Consider the following 21055-nt stretch of genomic DNA (forward strand, 5'->3'; position numbering starts at 1 on the left):
AGCTGGGGGCAGAGCCAGGCCCTCAGCCGGAGTGAGCTGCTGTGCATACACGAGCTCCCATGGCCCTGAACAGGGTGTTATACCTGTGCATCGTCTGCCTCTTGAATCTCTCCATCTGGAGCTTAAAGTCTAAAGCTCCTTGCTGCCACCCAACAGATCCGCTCTTCTCTGCACGTCCCAGTTCTCACAGCTTCGTGTGTGTGAACGTTTCTTGCCGGTGTTTGCAGGTGAGAAGCTGGCCCTCTTCGTTCGGGCTACGAGGTAGTTGGTTAAGACGTTCCTAAGGAAGTAGCTTCAAATCCTCAATAGATCTCAAGGGGAAAAAGAGTTGCTGCTGTTTCCTTTCTGGCCCTGGGAAACCCAGGGTAGGTCACATCATAGCCAAGCAGCGGCAAGTGATTTAGTGACCATGAAAACATTCATCCTGCCTGCCCTGCTTTCCCCAGCGCCATTTGCTCGGTGCCCTGGGGCATCTGATCTGCAGCGGGTGTCCGTCTCTCCTTCTGCTCCTAGGCTCGACTGTGTACACCTGCATGCTGAACAGGCGAGGGGGTGTGGAGAGCGACCTGACCGTCAGCCGGATCAGCCCCGGGAGCCCAGCCTCCCCTCTGGCCCCTGCCTTCGAAGGTAAAACCCTGAGCACAGGAGGGACTTCGCTGCCTCCGCCTGCTGGAAGCAGAAAGCGTTTCTGCAGTGGACATGGGGGTGAAGGGGGAATCTCCAGTTGGGTTTACCTTCCCACTGCCATTTCAGGAATGGCTTGGCACTCTGCCTGCCATGTGCTGTGGGGCTGGACCCCATGTGAGCACTGTCTTGTGCCAGGGAGAACATCCTGCCCCATGCTCACCCCTGCTGACAGTTCAGGGGCTGCAACGCCAGTGCATCAGTGCCTTGTTTACTAACTCTTTAGCTGTGTCAGTGCATGAAAAGGCATTTCAGGTCCCGGTGCCCCCCAGCCTCTTTGGCTGAGCTGAGGGAAATCAAACGTAGCAGCAAGGCAGAACCAGGGATCCTTCATGTCATATTTCACATCTCTCCTTAATGAAGCCTCAAACCCTTAGCTAAAAAGCAAGTTGACTCAGCTTAAGTAGCTGATTGTCAGGGGGGAGAACAGCACGAGTGTGAGTGGTGTTTGTGCCTGAAATCCGCTTTATGCTCGATGCCCACCCAGGAGCCAGTTGTGTGGCTCTGGGACATCCCCCATCTAGGATGCTCCCAGCTGTCTTTCAGCCTTGGGGACGAGAAACCGTGGCTGCAGGTTTAGTTTGAGCCCTGCCAACGTCTCTTTAACCTCCACCACCCTTGGAAGTGAACCGTGCTTCTGTTGGCCTTGGTCAGCGCATGTGGGGGCTGATTGCATTACCTGCTCCTAGCCACCTGGCTTTTTCCCCCTACACCCCCCTTGGTCCATGTAATGTGATTATCCCCTTTCTCCTGGGGGCTTATGCTCTAACCAGGTTCTCACTGGCGTTATTGGGTTTCTTAAGCTCTGGAAGGCTGCTCTGGCCTCTCCCAAAGTCCTTATCAGCTGCAATAAAGAGGAATTAAAAGGAAGCAGAGCAGTCAACCCAGAGGGCAAAAATGGAATTAGGAAGCAATAGTGGAGGAGGGCTTTGTGCTTGTCTCCAGCAGCGCTGCCAAATGGCTTTGCCTCGCAGTGATGGGTGTCTGCTGGTGCTACCGCTCCCCCAGGGAAACCAGCACTTCTTGGGGGAGGAAGGAACACAGGAAGGAAGGTTTTAACTTAGATGTTGAATGCAAGCAACAGCCCTGTTCCCACACAGTGTCACCCTGAGATTTGCTGCTTAGGAGCAGCCTGGGGAAGAGAGCAGCCCGGAGCACGGGGTGCCGGCTAGGGGACCGGCGGCAGACGGTGCAGGATTCTAGGTGGGATCTCTCCGCAGCACCAGCCTGCCTTTCCCCTACTTGGGCTTGTGCTGTGCAGCTCTTCCCCTCCCGCGGGCAAAGGCAGCATCCCTCTCCTCTCTTGCTCGCAGACATGCACACGCATTGAGCAGGAAGTATGAAGGGAAGCGGATAGCAGAGCTGCAGTGTTTGATGGGTGATGGAGGAGTTTAATAAAAGCAGATCTATTTTTTCAATTATAGTAGGTGGCTGCACTTATTATCATTATGACAGATTATTGGAGAGCAATTTGGTAGTGGCAGAAAAGGCAGAGGTAAGATCGATTATGTATTAATCAGCTCCCTAACCCTGTCCCTGGGTATTTCTCACCCAGAATTACTGACGAGATGAATTCCCTGTCATATACACATGCCGCGCTCACACTGCTAGTGGCCTGATCTCTCCACTCCTCCCTTTCTCTTGTATATATAGCAACTTCTACATGAGCTGTCCTGGTGAGGACTGGGAGTATCTCTCACTTAGCCCGACAGCAGGGATGTTGGCTGCAGCATATACACCTGCATGCACATGTCTGCAGGCTGCTCTGACTTATAGTTCTTCACTCCCTTAACACTTTGATATCAATTCTATATTAGGACAAAATATTGGAAGCTTTTGCAGTTGGTCTTGAGGGACAAAGAGTTTTCTCCTTCAGATCCTGCAAATCAAAGGAGCAATCCTTGATGCTGTTGGCAAACCTGTGTGTGGAAATATTGCACACAGGCATCTTTAAGGCTTGGCGAATTGGGAAAAGCTCCTCTAGGAGGAAAGCAAGGCTGATGTAGGCAGCGTCTACAAGCCACGCCATGGAAGTCAGGGAAGCTGTATGCAAAGAAAAACAAGTGTAGTGTTATGCAAGCCTGCCGTGGCTGTGGCCGTAGCCAAGGCAGAGGCAGCAAGCACTTGCATAACACTACCTTTGACATTAACTTATTGGAGCTCCTTGCATAACAGCAGAGCAATAAACCCTGAGGGGAAGAGCTTTCTGATCTGACTGTCAGAAGTTGTGCTTTTTCTCAAGACAGAGGTAAAGGCTGCTTCTCTGCTGGCCCCCAGCAGCACGGCCCCCAGAGGCTGGTGCAGTGCAGGTAGGGAGAGCCGTTCCCGCTCTCTGGGTGTGAGCAGGATGAAACTGTGCCTTTGCATGGCCCCAAATCCCAGCTTACCTTTTCTCTTTCGGGTTTTAAAGGTCACTTGATTTTCAGTTTGCTGGCTGAGCCCCACAAGTAAAAGTGTGGAAGTTAGCAGAAACCCCAAAGCCCTCTCTTCCCCCGGTGTTATTTAGTCCTTCCACACCCTAAACCCGCCAAGGTGATGGCCTTGCCCTGCGTTTCTATCACCTCTTCCAGGAATGGAGGGCACGTGGTGCTTTGCAGGATCAAGCCCATGGGCTCGCCTGAGGAAGGACTGTAGGATTTTCCCCTTTCTTTGAGGTTCCCTGTGGGCCGTGCAAGCTCGAGAGACTCAGAGCTGCAGCTCAGCCTCTGGAGAGCAAAACCAGCCAGGAGCTGAGCTGAGCATCGCCCCCAGCCCAATTCTGTCAGGCCTAAAAGGCTGCGGGTCGTCTTCCAGGAGACGGCTACTACCTGGCTGTCGGTGGGGCCGTGGCGCAGCACAACTGGTCACACATCACCACGGTGCTGCAGGACATGAAGCTGCAGTGCAAGCTCCTCGACTGCTCGGAGGAGCTGGGCATGCTGAGCCTGCAGGGCCCACTGAGGTGAGCGCGGGCAGAGCAGCACCCGGTTTTCCTCATCCCACGGCGGGGAGGGATGGTGGAGGGAAGACCTGTGGGGGAGCTGAGTGCTGCGTGTGCCTGTGCAACCCGACAAGCACACAGGGTTTGGTGGGGAGAGGGGCCCATGGGAGGGAAGGGAGCAGATGGCGACCGTTAGCGGGAGAAATGACAGTTGGTGAACCAAACGTGTGCGGGTTCCTGTGCTCCCTCAGAGCTGGTACAGTCTCCTCTACAGGGGTGTAATTTTCCCCTGGTTTTGTTCATGCACTTGCTTGCATTCAGGGGAATGCGTCCATGTCCCTGTTTTGGGCAGTAAGTCAATCCCCATCCACAGCACCTCCTCTTGGGTCGAGGCACATCTCTAAATTCCCCCCCTACAGAGCCCTCTGCCAGGGCAGCCTCATCTTGTGAGCCTCGTTAATGCATTAATTCACAGAGCTGGGGAACCACCCTCCCGAGGCAGGTTTCCAGTTTTGCAAACATTTCGGGCAGCAGGACAAACCCTTCGAGCCCTCCTCTCGCCTCCTCCACCCGTGCCGGCTGGGCAGAGGGAGGGGCAGGGGAGCCCCTTCCTTCCCCGCTGCCGGTGCTGGGAGGGAGAGGTGGAGAGAGAGCCCGGGGCTCTGCGTGGGGCATGGGGTTTTGGGAATAAATGCCAGGATCTAGCTAGTGAGTGACATCCTTTCACCGCAGCTGCTTTGTCGTTTCCCCACAGCCGCGCAGTGCTCCAGGACGTGCTCGACACTGATCTCAGCAACGAGGCCTTCCCCTTCTCCACCCACAAGCTGGCAAAGGCGGCGGGATGCATGGTAAGAGGAAAACATGGGTCCCCAGCGCTCATCTTCCCGCGGGACGCTGTGCCTCTGGGATGTTTACTTGCTGGGACCACCATCCCCTTGTGCTTCTAAAACCAGGCACCTTCCCTGAGGGAGACGTAGTGCCTCCCTATTTCTGCACGGGGCGACTGGGAGGTTTTGTTGGTTTTTTTGGAAGCCTGGGAGTTAGTTTATCCTAATTTGGGGATAAAATAGGTCTTAAAATTCCCAAGGTTTCTGTAGAAAAGAAGCTTAATTTTCCAACTATCCCTGCTTTAAGGCGACCAGAGGTGCGAGAAGAGCTATGTTGGGTTTTTTTAGATGGAGACATGCATCTCCTGGGTAACGCGTGTCTGAGCAGTGCGATGATAGTTTGCAGAACCTATGAGGGTCATCATAGGTCAGATGCCCTGGCGTGGCATCTGAGCCGTCAGAGCCCTGGGCCTGTCATCTACACGTGGCTTTCGGGCAGTTTTTCAAGGACCTCGTGATGGGTTCTGGTGAAAGAAAAGCCTTCAGGCTTTTTAGACAACCCGAAGGGTTGTCTAAACGAACGAAGGACAAACGAAGGGTTTGTCCTTTTAGCCTTTAGGCTCTGGTCTCTTTAGATCAGAGCAGGAGTGTGGTGTGTTCCTGCCCTGTTGCCTTCTCTTTGCTTTCCTAGCCTGCCTGGCTGCTTTGTAGCTGAGCCCACTCCGAGCTTCGGGAAGGAGCTCAAAGTTATCTGTGTGTTGAGTCTCTGTGGGCACATCAATTTGCAGCTTTGCAGTGGTGTTGGAGGAATGAAAGGCCTCCTGCAGATTAGGGGCTAGCTCTGATGGCAGAGATTTATTTGACACTCTAGATCCCCTCCCCGTCTCCCCACCTGTATAGAGGAGGGACGATTAGAAGTAAAATGTGTCATGTAGTCCCTGTAAGGGCTCGGGAGCCTGAGGAGCCGGTGTGTTTGATCACAGGAGAAGTCTGACAACCTTAAGCTTTCTGTACAAGTCCAGATCATCTTGCATTTGCTGAGACTTTAGGACTCACGTCACTGGTTATGTAAGAGGAGTGCAGAAACGGTAATGCGCCATGCTAATACTGAGGGCTAAGCCACTCTGCGTCTGAGGAAGGCAGCAAGTCTACTTTCAGGAGTGAGGTGAAAATCCACCGCTCTTGCCCGGTTTCGCCGCCTGGGAAAGCGTTGCAGCTGGCGGGCTGTCGTCCAGCTCCTGCACACAGGGCAAGGTGCCCAGGCACCTCTGACAGGCCTCGTGCATCGGCCCGACCCTGCTGTGATGGGCTTAGGTCGTGGCGTGCCGTTGCTCAGCGGCCTTGAGAAAGGGAGGCTTGGCTTAAAGCACACGGCTGGGTTGCAAAGAGACGAATCTGTGCTCTGAGATTTCACAGCTCTGGTTGATTGGGCTCTTCCTTCTCACCCAGTGCTGTGCAGCGAGAAAAGCGCCTGAAGTCTCTTCCCTCCTCTCGCCTGACAGGAATAAATGTTGTCTGAAGTTATCCCTAGGGAAAGGGGGTGGTGGTGGTGGTGGTTGTTGGTGTTTTTTGTTTTCCGCATGTGTGAGGCTGCTGATTTAGCTGGTTAAAACACCCTAAATAGAAGAGTCTTTGACCGTGAAGTGTTGTTTTGTCAACATAGAAACATTCTGGAAGAGCTTGCTATTGTTAAATTCTAATATTAGCGAAAAAAGTTTTGCAAGGGTTGGACGATGAGCTTTGCCTTGGCTTCCTACTGTTGTTTGCACCATAGTAAATATTACTTTTTATGTTCTGTAGCAAAAACATCTCTTTGGGAGAGGGCTGTGATTTTTTACCCCTGCCTTCCCAAGGGAAATTTATGATGGTAGCAGTATCAGCATAGTTACGGGGCAACAATTTCCAGCTGAAGCGGGTGGAAAAAAAGGAAGGTTTTGGATTTTGAGCAGCTTGCAAAAGTCTCAATCGTGTACTGCACGTAGCAGTTTTTCTGATGCAGATGAGATGTTTGGGGGAGCCGGGAAATCCTGGCCAGGCGCAGAGCCCCAGGTCCTCCCTCCCTTCCACCTCCCATCGACAGGACGCTGGCTCAGCTGCTCCCAGCGGCACGTGCTGCTGCCGGCGGGCAAAGACTGTGGTGCCCCGCGCCCCTGTGTGCCGGGAATCACCGTAAGGTGGCACGCAGAGATTTACTTTTCCCCCTCAAATGAGTGCAAGGCTGTGACGGGGAAGAGCAGTGCGTGCCTGGAGAGGAGCGTGGTTTTGATAAGTCTAATCGGTCGTTACAGATTGCCCAACGTGCTGCAAATAATAGTTTCTGCTGATGAGTTTATAATCCTCCCTAGGCACTCACATCTGTGACAAGCTGATAACATCTGTTAATAACCTACTTATTCCCTATGAAAGGTATATAAATGCTCCCTTCTTCAAGAGTGTGATTATTTCATTTGCATTTCACTTCAAGTTTGTATAAAAAAAAAAGTTTGCAAGAAGGAAATATCCGGTAGAAATGTTATAGTTTGAGTGTAAATGCCTAAATGCCCTGACCGTCAGAGAAAAGCTTTCTTCCCTTCACACAAAGAGACAACACCGAATTGCAGATGACTGAGTTGAGACTGAGAGGGAAATTAAGGTGAATTTTCAGGGTGGTTTTTTTTTTTTTTTCAAAATGGGCCATTTTATTCCAACACAAAATTAAAGCAAAAGCCAAAGTGTTTATGTGAAACAAATCCCAGGGCTGCAAAGTATAGGATTTTCTTTCTTTTCCCCAAAAAAATTCTACAAAAAAGGTGAGCTCTTCTCAAATAGCTTTATTGAGGTACTTTATAGTACTTACTTCAAACCAGTCACCCCCATATCCCTGAAGGTAGCCTGCTCAGCATGGAGGAGAATTATTCAGTCAATTTATTTCAGCATTTCTGCAATTTTAATAATGTGCCAGATGCTCTTTGGAAGGATTAAAGGTTCTCCCCAGGCAGGGTTGCTGCCCGCAGACCCGCAGCAGCCAGGGCACTCACTGGTCCTGCCGCTCCCGGCTGGGATTCGCCTCCCTCTGCAGCTGAAGCAGAGGCCAGGAGATGGGTCATTGGCTGAGGGCATGGGAAGACCAGGGTCAGATGTGCAGTTAGATGTTGTTCGTTTGCAACACCTGGTCCTGTGTTCAAACCTTGCTTGCATAAAATTTCCAGTTTGCACCCGGTATCTAAGCAGGAAAACCTTGGGGGAAGAACAACCCCCAGGGCTGACATGTGCAATCAGGCAGGAAGGACACAGGGTACAGTATTACTGAACAGTGCATGTCTATGCAGGGAAGAAGGGGATAAACAAGAAGTCCGGGTGCATCAGAGCATCAAGCAGCCTTTTCGCTCCTGCCAGGCCATGCGTCCCTGCAGGGAAAGCCTGGCAGCGTTAGCATCTGTAAAACTCCACTTTTGCAAACACAAAAAACCTTCTTGACTTGTGACTTATGCGGGGAATCTTCCCTTGCCTGAGCTGCCAAACAACATGATGAGGAAAGGAAGAAAGCCGGCTCCTGCCATTGCAGAGCACCATGCTCTCGGCAGCACGCAGGGCTCCCCATGGCTGCTTGACGGGGGATGAAAGGGGAGGAATTCGTTACGTGTGAAAACTAGAGCAGCAGGGTTTCTCAGGCCGCTGGACTGAAGCCATCCCTGATGTCATCCCGATGCCTTTCATTGGGATTAAGCTGAACCCAGCATCTTTAAAAAGATATTGCTAGGTTTTCATGTATTAACTCAGTAGTTGAACAAAATCAGCTAAAGTAAAAGGAGAATTCCAGCGGAGTTAATGACGCTGGAAATTACTGATTCGTTTGTGAGTTTATATATAGCATATTGCTTTGTATGAAGTATCAGAGAAAGAAACCTATTTGAATTTCACTGCTGGATACAGAGTGAAGTTCAGGTTTTCATTTTCTAATATACTTAAAATGCTTTTGAATTGCTGCTCAAAGGCTGGGGAATTTATGCTGTTTTATAATTCCATTTGAAATCTAATGGAAATACCTGCTCCTAAGAGAATTTGGCTCCAGAGGGTCAAAACCTGGCAGGAAAGGCTGAGTCCAGCTGTTGACGCTCTCCTCACTTTGCTAGCCCTTTTCTGCAGGGTTCACACCATGGATTTGGATAGGCACACATAGGTGCAACCTCCAACCCCTGACTGTACAAAACTTCGTACTGCGTTTTCAGAGGATATATGTGTTATACGACACACTGATCTGCTTCATCACAACTGCGGGATGTTCGGTCCCCCGAGAGGCAGTGATTTGAGGGGACGCCTCTCTCCTGAGGAACTTGCTCTTGACAATAAAGTGTGTTTTAGCTGCAGCACTGCCTGCTCAGTCACAGGTAGGGTTAATGGACCATGGAGTTCACTGTCAATCCCCAGAGCATCTCCTGCCGCGATTAATACGGTAGCTGGCTGCCACGTCTTGATCTCTCGCTGTTCCCTAATTAGGTGACACCTTTGTGCAAAGTGAAAAGCTTTCCCGTATCCCTCGTGCTTGCGCACCTCCTGAGTCGATTTTCCAGCTTTCATGCTTCGTTGCGCCGCTGTGACGATGGTTGAAGGAAGGCTGGCTCCCTCGGCACGGCTCTATTGTGAGGAGGCTCAAAATAAATTCACAATACCTATTATGTTTCTTCTCCCCCTGTCTTCTCTCCAGTTCTATTGTTGTAAAGGTTAAAACGTCTTAAAAGCTACCTTAAACTCTGCTTGAGCGCACTTTTATTTTAGCAATGTCTTTCGAGCGCAGGGTGTTGGCAGCGTGGGGGGATGTTCCAATCGATTTTGGGCGAAGCTTTCTGATTGCAGTTTATTGCCCTGCTGGCAATCCTCTCAGCAGGCTCCTGACAACAGCTTGCCAAAAAGACCTGTGAGGTGGTTGGGTTATTGCTCTTTATTCCTGGTACTAGGTGAGAAGTGAACTGAGGCTTCTGTAAAGGAAAGGGCACCTCGAGGGGTCCGTGTTGGGACTAGCACCTGGCATCACCACCGAGTCCTTCCTGCCTGGCCACAGGCAGGGGATGGTGGTGGCTCTTGTGAGACCAAACCCAACACAGGACAGAGCCTGGAGGGAGGCACAAACACGTGTTCATCCCCATTGCAGGGCTGCTAGAGAGCTAGAGGGATGCTTTGGCTGCGTCTCAGTTCGTGGCAGGCTGCGCATCATCCCTGTTTTTAGCTCAGAGCAGGAGGTGGCCAATGCTGCGGTCGGCATTTGGCCACCCTCTGCTTTTCCTCTTGGCACCCAGCAAGGTGGAGTGAAGGGGGCAAAGGTGTTTGGGGCAACGCGGTGGAGCGTGTTCTGCCAACACAGGACACATCACATCTGCTCCTGGTTACCCTGGGGGCTCCTCAGCCGGGAGGGCTGTTCGTAGGGAAAGAGGAGCAGGACTTCTCCACTTTGGGTTGGAGATTTTTACCATTGCCTACAGAATTTCCTTGGGTGAAGTCTAAACACAGCACCCAATTTCTTACTCTCTACCTGCTCCTCTTCCTGCCTGTTCTGGGTTGTTGTTGGTAGTTATTTATACTGTGTAAGAGACCACAGCTGCAGTAAGAGCTAAGCTAACAGCTCCTGCACCAAAGCGATCCGGAATTAACATAGGCAGGACAGACTCAAAGCAGAGCTGCCGATCGTTTCAGGCTCTTCCTGTTAGCTAGACAATCTCTTCCTATCTGAAAACCACTGTTTTAGGACTACAGACCATAGCCTTGCACAAAACTGTGGGGTTAATCCCTCTCCCTAGCCAAGGTTGCCTTTGCCATTGATGATGCGTGTATGTTTTTGCTTGGGAACCTCCTGCGGGTTTTGCTGTAAGGACACGCGCAGATGGTGTGTCAGATTTAGAGGAATGGCAAATTATATGTAGAGAGAATAAGTCAATTCCCCTCTTTACTGTTAATTAGAGATGGGTAGGAAATGTTCTTTATTCCCACAACACCAAGAAGCCCAGCATGTGCTCCCAGTGATGCAACCGAAAGGAGCATTTAACTCTCTATGAAAAAGCTGCAAAAGCCACAGTGGTGCCTTCACCCCTGCCACCCTGCCAACGTCTCTCCCCATCCACCCTCCGCGCTCCGGCACACCGCAGTGGAGCCAACGAAAGCAGAGAGGACCAGGAGGGAGAGCCGAGAGTTGAACTGCTCCTGGGTGGTGCGCCGGCGTGCAAACCTGTTGCCTCCGGTGCCAGGAGCATGTTCACATACAGGCTCTCTCAAACAGCCTTTATTCTGTGCTGATTTTGGTTGTGTCAGTGCAAAGCAGGTTGTTCTCTGCAAGATGGAAGCAGCAAGTCTGTGCTATTGGCATATCTGAGCAGGGAGAACAACAGGGAAATACCGGTAGGGTGCTTGTTAAAGCACACGATGGTTGGTGTTTCTTTAGCTGTCTTGACGTGAAGCCTTCGGCTCTAATCCTGGCTAGGGTAGGTACATGAGGAAACAACGTGGGTCTTGAAATGCCGAGGTAGCCTCAGTGGACCCTGAAATCACTGTTGCGGCTGACTCCCCACAACACCGTCTGACCTGGCAGAGTGGCACAAGCACTAACTCCACTCTGACTCGCTCGTTTTCCGGGTGGAAGCAGGCAAGCTTTAGGCTATGGATGTGTAGTTTGGGGTTCATTAAGGGCTATCGCTTGCTTTTGAAGGCTCTCTCTCCCATCAGGGCTCACCAAAGCTCCAGGGGTTTCTTGTCACTGGACACGTTGCTGAAGGAAGCAGGTAACCAACACTAAGGCAGGCTGAAGAGTCACTCTCGGCTGCGTCGCATGAATATCTCATCCTTGTAATCTAGATTACTGCAGTGCGTCATGTTAAACGATGGTCTTTGGAGCTGGCTCGGATGAGTGTTGCTGACAGCTTCTCTCCTCTGAGCAGTTGCGAGGGGCTGTCATGCCATTTGTACTGCTAGATAGTGTTGTTCATTGCAAACATGTCACGGTGACTCAAGACTCTGCACAGTCTGAAGCTTGTCGCAACACGCCTTCATCTTCCTGAACATGTTGTGCCGTTACGATGACATATTAGCGGGCAGGAAAGCAAAAGGCCAGGTAGCAGGAACTGTGAAGGGGCCTGGAGCTGTGCTGATATCACCACCCCTTCTGCCTTCCTCTGTCCATGAGACGCTCTCTCAGCGCCTGGAGATGGAGTCCAACTAGCCCAAGCCCAAAGTCTGAATCAGCGAGACCTGCTTGTCTCTCAGGGACCTGAAATTGCAGCTGACCCCCAGTCTCCAAGCACTGCTGATTAGTGAGTGAAATGCACACTGCCCTAGTTCAGTGGCTGAAATGTGTTTTCCTGGTGCCATGAAGGCCCCTGCGAAGTTTCAACCCCTTTCATTCCTTGTTAATGCAAGTTCTAGTACAAGAGCACCGAGCAGATAAATGTCTCTGGCTCAGAGCGCTGGTGCCAAACAGCACACACACCAGAAATTGCTGGACTGCCAATAATTGTTTCCTGCAAGGATACAAGATATACTTGGACATAACATACCACTGGGGTTTCCTCCTCGAGTACTGGGTGTCTCAGTCAGGCCAGGAGAACAGGAAACCTCCTCCTTTGCTGCAAGTGAGGGTGGCATCCAAGCCGGCAGTGCCCGTTTCAGTCCAGAAGACCTGGTCAGGGAGAAAGCCGTGATGACAGAGGCAATGAGCCAAACTTCCAGTTTCTCTGCTCCTTTGCATGACCCAAGGGAGCTCAGAACTTGAGCTGCTGGATGCCTTGTGACCGCTCTGGAGGAATCCCCTGGAGAAGGTCTGTGCACCTTTCATCTCCTGGCCCACCTTCTCTGCCAGCAGAATCAGCCCCTGGGTAAAGTAGTGTCTTCCAGTTCAAAATCTCTTCTTCTAGAGCTTTTGACCTTCCTCTCCTGTCACGCTGCATGACTCTGCCCTTTACCCCTTACTCTCCACATTTAGCCTGGGATGTTTTTTGCTCAGGGCTGCACCATGGGCCAGATCTATTCCGAAGCTGGAGGGAGGACAGCCCGTGGCTCTTACTGCCGTTAATGATTAAGGAGACCTCAGGAAAAGTTTTTGAGGGCGTTGCTTTGCCTTGTAGCAAACCCAGGGCACCAGCTCCTTTAAGACACTGGAAACTGCCTGCCCGTAGCCCTCAGCTCCCACATTGCTTTGGGCAAGCCTGCATACCGGTGTCTGAGGGGTTGTGCTCAGGGGAGGCAATCTCCCCACTTCCTACCAGGCCGGCTCAGGGGGGCTCACGGCCGCTGCAAGCTGCTGGTTCTTTGCCCACTGCCTGGCCCTTGGGCCCCTGTCAGCACATATTCAGGAATCAGTGCCATCCAGACCACGTCCTTTCTGTGCTCTCTCCTGTATTCGTGTTTGCCTGGGGCTGTGGTGTTACTGTTTTTCCTCCCTGCCCTGGCTGAGATCCTCTAGCTCGCTGAGGTCTGAGTAGTGGAATAACAGATTGTCGTTTCCATCAGGGTTGCAAACTGGCTCAGAGAGGTGAAAAGGCAATCAGTGCATTATCTGCCAGCAGCCCTGCAGAGGAGATGGGTGGATGCATGCAGCTTTACCAGCACCACCAGCCACCTTTGTGGGGGCGGCAAGAACCGGAGCTGGGGAGCGGGATGCAGATTTGCAGCTGTGTTCGGGCCTGGCTCTGAGCCTCCCGACTCAGGCTCCTGCCCCTGGGCAGCGGCGCACAGCAGGGTGCAAGGCTGGTGCTGGCAGGCAGGGAAGGGGACGATCCCTATTGCAGAGCCATTGGCTCGCCGTTGTCCTCCCGCTGACCTCGGTGGGTGCATGCCGCAGTCCATGCGGACGTGCTGGGCATTGGTCCTGCCCATGTGCGTGGACTGCCATGCAGAAATATAGCCTGGGCTTGCCTCAGGCCAGAGTCCCCAGGAGCTCCTGCAGTGCCTGTGTGAAGCCGGCCCCCAAGGAACGGGCTGCAAGCACCACTGGCTGGCCTGGCTCCAGAGGCTGCGTGCTCGCCTTCCCCCAGGAGCTGGAGATTTCTCCACTTCCTCCCCCACAACGAAGGCGTGAAGCCGAAGGGACGAACTGGAGAGAAATACAGCTGATGCTTGAGGGATGTCTCCAGGGAAGGTGTCCAAGCCGGTTTGGCCACAGCCAGCATGGAAAGCTTTGGGGTGGGGACAAGAGGAGGACGCTGGTCTCTGCATGTCTGGGTGACATAGGGAGCCCAGCAGGATCTGGGTCATGGACAGGGCTGTGCCAACCGCTTTCTTGTGGGAGAGCAGTCCCAGTGCTGTCGAGACATCACGGGATGCATAGCTCTGCCCCAGTGCTGAGAGCAGATTTCTCTCCCGTTTGTGCTCCTGGGGAACACGGGCAGATGGGGAAGGAGATCTCCGAGGAAAATGCCTCCCCCGAGAAACACAGCGTCTGTTATTCAGATCTGCTAGTTCTTCTCCAGAGTTGCAGTGAATTCAGTGTTGTCTTCTGCCGAGCTAGCTTGGTGGCAGCAAATAACACTTTGGGGCACAGTCTCAGCCCGTGTAAACCTGTGCATCCCCGTTGCGTGCCTGGGTGCAGGTAGGGACGCAGGGCTGAGCTCCCGGCAGGAGTGCAAAGGGTCTTCTGCAGGTGCCTACATTGGGAGAACTTTGGTTTTGCTCGCAGAGCAGATCTCCAGGTGGATGACGGCCCCAAACGGCCAGGCTGAAAGTCCCCAGCAGGACAAGCCCTAGTGGGGATGAGCTTCCCCCTCTGACGGGCTGATTCCTGATTCAACAGCCTGACCTCTGACACTCTCCAGCAGATTTGAGCGCTCATAGACTTTTTTCTGCTGTAGCTGAATCAGCAGAGGGAGACAGAGGCCCAGCTGGACCGGGAGCACCGCTCTCTAACCATAGACTGCCCTCGGCTGTGTCAGCCACAGAGCAATGGCTAGAGAAGGCTGGCAGAAAATGCAGCACTTCTCTGCCCTCCAAACTTCCCTCTTGGATCTTGAGAATAGATGGAGCTGGAGGGGTGCAGAGAAAGAGCTGTGGCCCAGACTCATGCTCGTTTCCTTTCCTATTAATTGTGGTATTGAGGTGCAAAGGTTAGGCTGTCCAGAGACAAACCTAAACCGAACAAAATTCGGTATGAACCTGGCTTCGTGCACTCTGAAGAGCAAAGAAAACAGAAAATGCATTTCCCAGAAATAGGACACTTGCACAAAGTTCACGCGCTTGCTTGCCACTGGCCGTGCTTGTATGCTGGCAGGCAGCAGAGCTGGGCCCTTGATTAGCAGCTCAGCAGCCTTTCTGCTGGCCCTTGCAGCTGGGGTCTCCATCCTGAATGATTCTGGCTTCTTGCATTTCACAGGTCCGCGCCATGAGGTTGTCATTCGTCGGCGAGATGGGCTGGGAGCTGCACGTGCCCAAGGCAGACTGCGTGAGAGTCTATCAGGCGGTGATGAAGGCGGGCGCCCAGCATGGCATTACCAACGCTGGCTACAGAGCCATTGACAGCCTCAGCATCGAGAAAGGTTTCTGGCTTTCCTTTCAGCAGCGTGTTGCTTTGCTTCCAGCCAAGGAACCGAGGGCTTTTTTCCCAGCTTGGAGGGTAGGGTAGTGTGACTGGCTGGATGTCTGGCAGCTAATGGCAGAAATGCAATTAGTTCCCCATTCTCCTTGCTGAGACCTTCCTAAATATGAGCTTCTCTTGAGGGCGCTTTGTCCTGGACCAAGTGAATCAAGAGCAATAGGTGTGTCCGAGAGGCAGGGTTGATATCTTATTCTCCTGATACTCTCACCAAGGGCTGGCTGCAGAGTAGGGACGGGCTGGGAGACCCACATTTGCCTCTTGTTCTCTGCAGGGTATAGACACTGGCACGCAGACCTTCGCTCTGATGATACCCCCCTCGAAGCAGGCTTGGCATTCACCTGCAAGCTCAGGTCTGGCATACCCTTCCTGGGACGGGAGGCTGTGGAAGCCCAGAAAGCCACCGGGATCTCCCGTCGCCTTGTCTGCTTTACCACTGACGAGTGAGTATCGCTGCCCTGGGCTCAGCACAACGCCGACGAAGTCAAACAACGGCTGCCCTCCGTGTCCAGCCAGGGACGAGCACCCAGACTTGCATTAAAGCAGATCCCCTCCCCACCCCTTGCACGGAGCTCTGTGGCAAATGCTCGCTGCAATTTTCCATGCTCTAATTATGTCTCTAATTTAAATCCCACCTCATATTCCCTGCCGGATATTTAGTGGAAGTTGGAAACTGTGCGACAGTGAGTGGGTTTGTCTCGTTTCAGCCAAAATAGCAAGAGGCTTTGCAAATCAGGCTAGAGGGGTTTTGCCAGTGCCTGAGATCGGCGTTGAAAGGTTAAGGGGCGGGAGGACCGCGAGGCAGTGCCCAGGCTCTGTCCGCGCTGGGAGGGGAGCAGTGGGAGCCTAGGCCGGCCCCGGGCACACCAGCCCAGCAGTGCTTCGGGCGCTAGGCTGGAGCCAGCGTGGCCAGCCTCGCTGCCTCCTCCAAACACTTTCCCTCTGCCTTGTAGAGTCTCGGCCCACCTGGGGCTTTCCTGACAGCTGCTCTGCTCTGGCCTTGCAGGAAGGTGCCGATGTTTGGCCTGGAGGCCATCTGGCGGGACGGTGAGGTGGTCGGCCACATCCGTCGGGCAGACTTTGGATTTGCCATCAACAAAACCATTGCATATGGCTACATCCACAACCCTGCTGGGGGACCAGTGAGTATAAAGACCTTGGTGCCCACAGCGGGCAAAGATGCGAGCTCTGCAGGCCATGCTGGTGGTTGAGGATCAGAGGGAAAGGGCTTGGCAGCTTCCCTGAGGAAGGATGCTCCGAGCCTGGGAGCAGCTGGGGAATCAGGGCTGGACCAGGTTCAAGGCTGATGAACAGAGAGGTGACACCCGAAAAAGTCCACATCCAACAGTAGGGAAGAAGGGACAGGGCTGGAACTGGCAGCGAAGGCAGCAAGCATTGCAGCAAGTTTGTGGGGAAGCTGTGCTTCCTTCTCCCTCTCCAAAGGTTTGCAGGGGGAGGTAGCGTAGGGTTTATTTTTAAAGCCATATGCCTAAGCACATTGCAAGCGCACTGTCAGCTGGGGAGCGAGACGGGGCAGGCCCCCCCGCGTTTCCCCGCCACAGTGCTTACTCGGCTTTTGACGGAGGAGCGAGACTCCAAGCCTGAGAGGTGCCAGCGTCTTAGCAGCAAGTGTCTTTCTCACCAGTGATCTCAAAGCTGTCATTTTGCATGGCCCCAGCACTGATCTTCAGCCCAACTGCAATCTCCATTGTTAATGGCATCTGAGTATTTAATCACAAAAATGAATTAACTGATGTTGTTGGGAGCAACTGCCCAATAGGAGCACATCAGTCTCTTAATTAACTCCAGGAGACTTCTAGATAGTAAATCAGATGCCTTCATTAACCAGCATGCTGTAAACTCAGAGGCAAGGGAACCTGCATGGGGACAGAGGGCAGTGGATGACATCCCGTGGGACTGCTCCTGTCACAAGTCAAAGACAGTGCATATGTTTGTGCTTTAATCCACTTGCTTGCCTTGACTTTTAATCCTGCGTCAGGGATTAATCCTTCGCCTCCTGTAATTAACCACTGAAAGCTTTCCCCCCACGGCCCCTTGCTTCCCAATCTCCTTCTGTCTCTGCTGGCGCTTCCCGGTGTAACGGGCACCCCTGGGCAGACAGAGGCCTGACCCCCGGAGCTTCGGCTCCGTGCTGCCAGCAGTGCCCGTGAGCTGCGAGGGGGAGCGGGTGGGTGATACAGGCCGAGCAGTAAATGCAGCGCAGCGGGGTGGGCGAGTACAGGAGGTCACACCTCGAGGGCCGCCCCAGCTCTGCGCTGTGCATTTTGCGCTTTGAAATTGCCAGTTCCTCCTTTGTGCCAGAGGGCTGGGAGCTCCATGGGTGGCTTTATACTTTTTGCTAGATTGTCACCTGCAGGGAAGAAAGAGTGGTGAGAAAACAGACAAGAAAGCCTTGTATGGTGCTTGCCCCCCAAATTGTTTGATATCCCACTTACTGCACCTCTTCTGGAGAAAGCAAGCTGCTTGCCGGGAGCCTCAGTACGGTGCAATGGCAAACTAATGCAGAAGGGATAGAGCAAAGGTCATAGGGATGTGGCACGGCTGGAGTGGTGGCTTTGTGGTGGCAGGCATATGTGGGGAGCTCGTTTTGCTGATGTCTGTGTCAGGTCCTTTCCCATCATGGACACCTCTGCTCTCAAAGTCGGGGGAGCAGCTGGCCGTGCAGGCGAGCGCTGGCTTGCTGCCTCCCCCCAAGACGAGTCTGCTCAGAGACTGCAGACGGATGTAGCTCGAGGGAGGAGGTGGCAGCCACCAGGCTCGACACTTGCACGGGGCTCAGAAGCTATGCATTTCTCTTTGGGAAGCTGTGTTGGGACGTGACGGCCAGGAGGCTTTTGGCAAGCAAGGTTTATGTTTTGGGGGAATGTCAAACTGTCCCTCTGGAGCAGGTGGATCCACCCTTGTGGCAAGGGGGATAGCAGCAGGGGATGGCAGCGCGTGGTGCATGAGGGTTAACCCCTTGAGCGCTGCCAGTCGGTGGCTCTGGACAACCTGGCTCAGCTCCAGGCTGGACATTGCAGCAGGGACTCCATTAAGTAACCCCATACTGGGCCCCTCATTAGGATGAACGTTTCTCTTCTGTACACCTGGGTTTTTTTCCACCTTTTCTTCCCCCCTTTTCCACCCTCTTCCCTGTGACATCTTGCTCCTCCGTGCTCCTGGCCTGCCCCACCTGCCTCCAGCTGGTCCTGGGAAGCATGAGGGAGCAGCAGGATGGAAGTGGTGCAGGTACAGGCCCCTCCTGCCTCCGGAGAGGCGCAGTGGCAGGCAAATAAGTGTTCAGCGTGTCCCCGCCAGGCAGATTGATTGCACTGCTCTCCCTATTCAAACACCCACTGCAAGGAAAGCTGGAATGCGGCAGCAGCACCAGCGGGGCTGGCAGGAGGCAGCTGCCTCCCGCGCCCTCAAGGGCCTTTCAGGTGGCGTTAACCCCAAATTAAAGCATTCGGGGCTGCCAAATGGCAAGACGCCGCGTACGGGTGGTCCCGCAGATGGGCCCCCAACCTTGTCGGCTTCCTTTGTGTGGCGGGCGGCTGCCTTCGCTCGCAGCACCGGCTCGCTGCCTCCTGCAGAAAGGCATAGTTCATTAAGCAGATGTTAATGCACAGCCTTAATCTCTCCGCTCCATATGATAACTCCCGCTTGATTTACACAGTAATTGCCGCTGCAGGAGAAGAAAGGGGGAAGCTTTGCGTATGTGCTCTGAGCTCCTGGGCATGGTGAGGGGAAGCAGCTCGGGGAGCTGCTGGCAGGGACATCAGCACTGGGACTCTGCTCTCCCAGTCCCCACGCCAGCCCAGACCCTCAGAGGAGGGTACGCAAGGTGGCAAAGCACGTATTGCCTCCCAGTTGCCCTGTGGTCCGGGCCCCGGTGCTGCTGCAGTGCCAGGTGAGGTCTGTGAGTCTTTCTTCCCTGGAAGTGGCTCTGCACACTGCCGGGGAGAGCAGTGGTGCTCCCAGCTCTCCAGGGCCGGGGAAGGCGAGGACAGCTCCGTAGCATTGTGGCTAAAGAGCAGAAGGAGCAGAAGAGATGCAAAAGGGTCATGGAGAAGTAAGGAGAGGAAGCCACAACTCTGCTGCTGACAATTTGCAGTTATTAAAAAGCACCGAGCACCTATACCCCCTGGTCCCCGGGCTCACAGTGGCCAAGTGGCACAGCTCAGGGGAGCCGGGGGGATGAGCTCCCATTCCTGTCCTGGCTCCTCTGGAGACAAACCCCTGCTGCCAGTTTTAAGAGCACCATGCTTTAGATGCTGTTGAAAAAAATCCACAGCAAATGCCTCCCCCAACAATTAAACACTGGATTTTTTTTTTTGCTTGATGCTTTTAAAATCTCCTTTCCTCCTCTCTGTGCATCCTCCTGGGATGGCAGAACCAGTTCTTCTGCAGAAAGTGCTTCTGCAGGGTCATGTGGAAGCTTGCCGTGCTATCCCGGCCGCAGGGCAGGCCCCATGCCTTGCCCTCCCTCTTCTCCACAGCCTCCTCCAAAAGCACCAGCAATTGGGGCCAGGACACGGGGCTGGGGGCTGGCGTCGGCCGCGTGCCCGGCAGCACAGGAGCCCTGGTGTCTGTGCCCCCCGTGCTGTCCCTGGTGGGGCACTCGTGGCCCCATTCGGTGGTGCCCAGCATGGTGCGACAGCCCCTCACCACTCTGCCTTGCAGGTCTCGCTGGATTTTGTGAAGAGCGGCAGCTACGAGCTGGAGCGGATGGGAGTTACCTACCCGGCCCAAGCGCACACCAAGTCCCCGTTCGATCCGGACAACAAGCGAGTGAGGGGCATATACTGAGCCACTGGCGGCGGAGCCGTGGCAGCAGGTGACGGACGAGCTGATGCTGACGGCAATGGGATGGGGAGAGGGAAAAGGCCATTGATAGCGAACGGTGAAATTCCCAGGTCCCTGGGTGACCCAGCAGGCTCCCGGGGCTGCTGCGAGAACTGGCAAACCTGCAGTCTGCAGGGAACTCATCAAGCAAATTTGGGTCAAAATAAAGGGGAAGAAGGAAAAGTCTAAAGATTTTGTTTCCGTATTTTCTAAATGAAGCAGTATCACTATGGCAATAATTCTTTTTCATGGCTTAATTGACTTGAAAATGTTTTTTTCTTGACTGCAAATGAAGTGTTTTCAATTTTTGACTTTGCTGGAAACCCTTTCCCCCCGAATGTAGTTTCGCACTGCCTGGAAAATGAATTTTTTAATTAACTATCTACCATTAATACAGCTATAGCCTCCAAACCTGCTCTCCCCCAGGCCCTTGCTGTGCCTCCGTCCCGCTCGGACGGGTGCTGCATCCTCTGCGGCTCTGCCCTGGCGTGTTGGAGGTGGGACCGCGCGCCGGGTGCCGCCGGCTCCTCGGGGATACCTGCCACCCGAGCAGGGCTGCGCGGGACCCCGGCTGCCGTGGGGCCCGGCCGGTGCGCGCCGCGGGAGCTTCGCTCGCTTGGGGACATCCTTGAGCCGTGCGGAGGGTTGGGTTTAGCCGGAGGACGCAAGGCAGTGTGCGTCGCTTGCTGCCAGGCACGTTCTTCCCGGCTGTGCAAGCGCGAAAGGTTCGTCCTCTGTCCAGTGGCCAAAGGAACAAACTGGCCCTGGGTCTTCCTGGGGGCAGCGGGCTCCTGCTTGGCTCTCTTCTGGGGCGTAAAGGAAAATCCCAAAGGCAGCCGAAGTTCATAAGCTTTGGTTTTACTGGGAATATTAAAAAACACAAACCAGGCGGCTTTGCTCCGAGCAGGAGGTGATCAGCCTTGCCGGGGCGGAGGGCAGAGGGGGGCCGCAGTGGTCCTGCCTCTTTGTCCTCGCTGTAAACCAGCAAACGTTCGCACCGGATAGACGGGAAGAGGAGCGCGCCTGCCCGCGCCGCTCTTAAACACCCGTGCCGGGGATTAACCACGTGTCGACTGAGATAATTCAGCTTTATCTTCCCGAAAGAAGCCCACAGCTTTCAGACTCTGAGAGGCTGGGAAAGGTTTGCGTTCGCTATGGAAAACGCACCCAAAACAACGTGGTGGGAAAGGGACGGTGGCCGCCGGCGAAGAGGAAGGGCAGCTGGCCCTCGGCACG

The 21055-nt window shown here is 53.7% G+C and overlaps 1 protein-coding gene across 3 annotated transcripts in view; it reads left to right on the forward strand.

Annotated features, from left to right (window-relative positions):
- The window catches only part of SARDH (sarcosine dehydrogenase), a 37757-nt gene extending 17600 nt beyond the window's left edge, over positions 1–20157 (forward strand). For all 3 annotated transcript variants that reach the window (XM_068915177.1, XM_068915176.1, XM_068915178.1), the window contains 7 exons: positions 514–627; positions 3478–3625; positions 4359–4452; positions 14756–14918; positions 15249–15417; positions 15981–16116; positions 19658–20157. In XM_068915177.1, the coding sequence (XP_068771278.1) occupies positions 514–627; positions 3478–3625; positions 4359–4452; positions 14756–14918; positions 15249–15417; positions 15981–16116; positions 19658–19783 (950 nt within the window). In that variant the 3' untranslated portion in view covers positions 19784–20157. The remainder of the gene's footprint in view (positions 1–513; positions 628–3477; positions 3626–4358; positions 4453–14755; positions 14919–15248; positions 15418–15980; positions 16117–19657) is intronic.
- The last annotated feature ends 898 nt before the right edge of the window (positions 20158–21055 follow it).

The sequence above is a fragment of the Struthio camelus genome, chromosome 20, assembly GCF_040807025.1.
Source record: "Struthio camelus isolate bStrCam1 chromosome 20, bStrCam1.hap1, whole genome shotgun sequence".
Taxonomy (NCBI): Eukaryota; Metazoa; Chordata; class Aves; order Struthioniformes; family Struthionidae; genus Struthio; species Struthio camelus.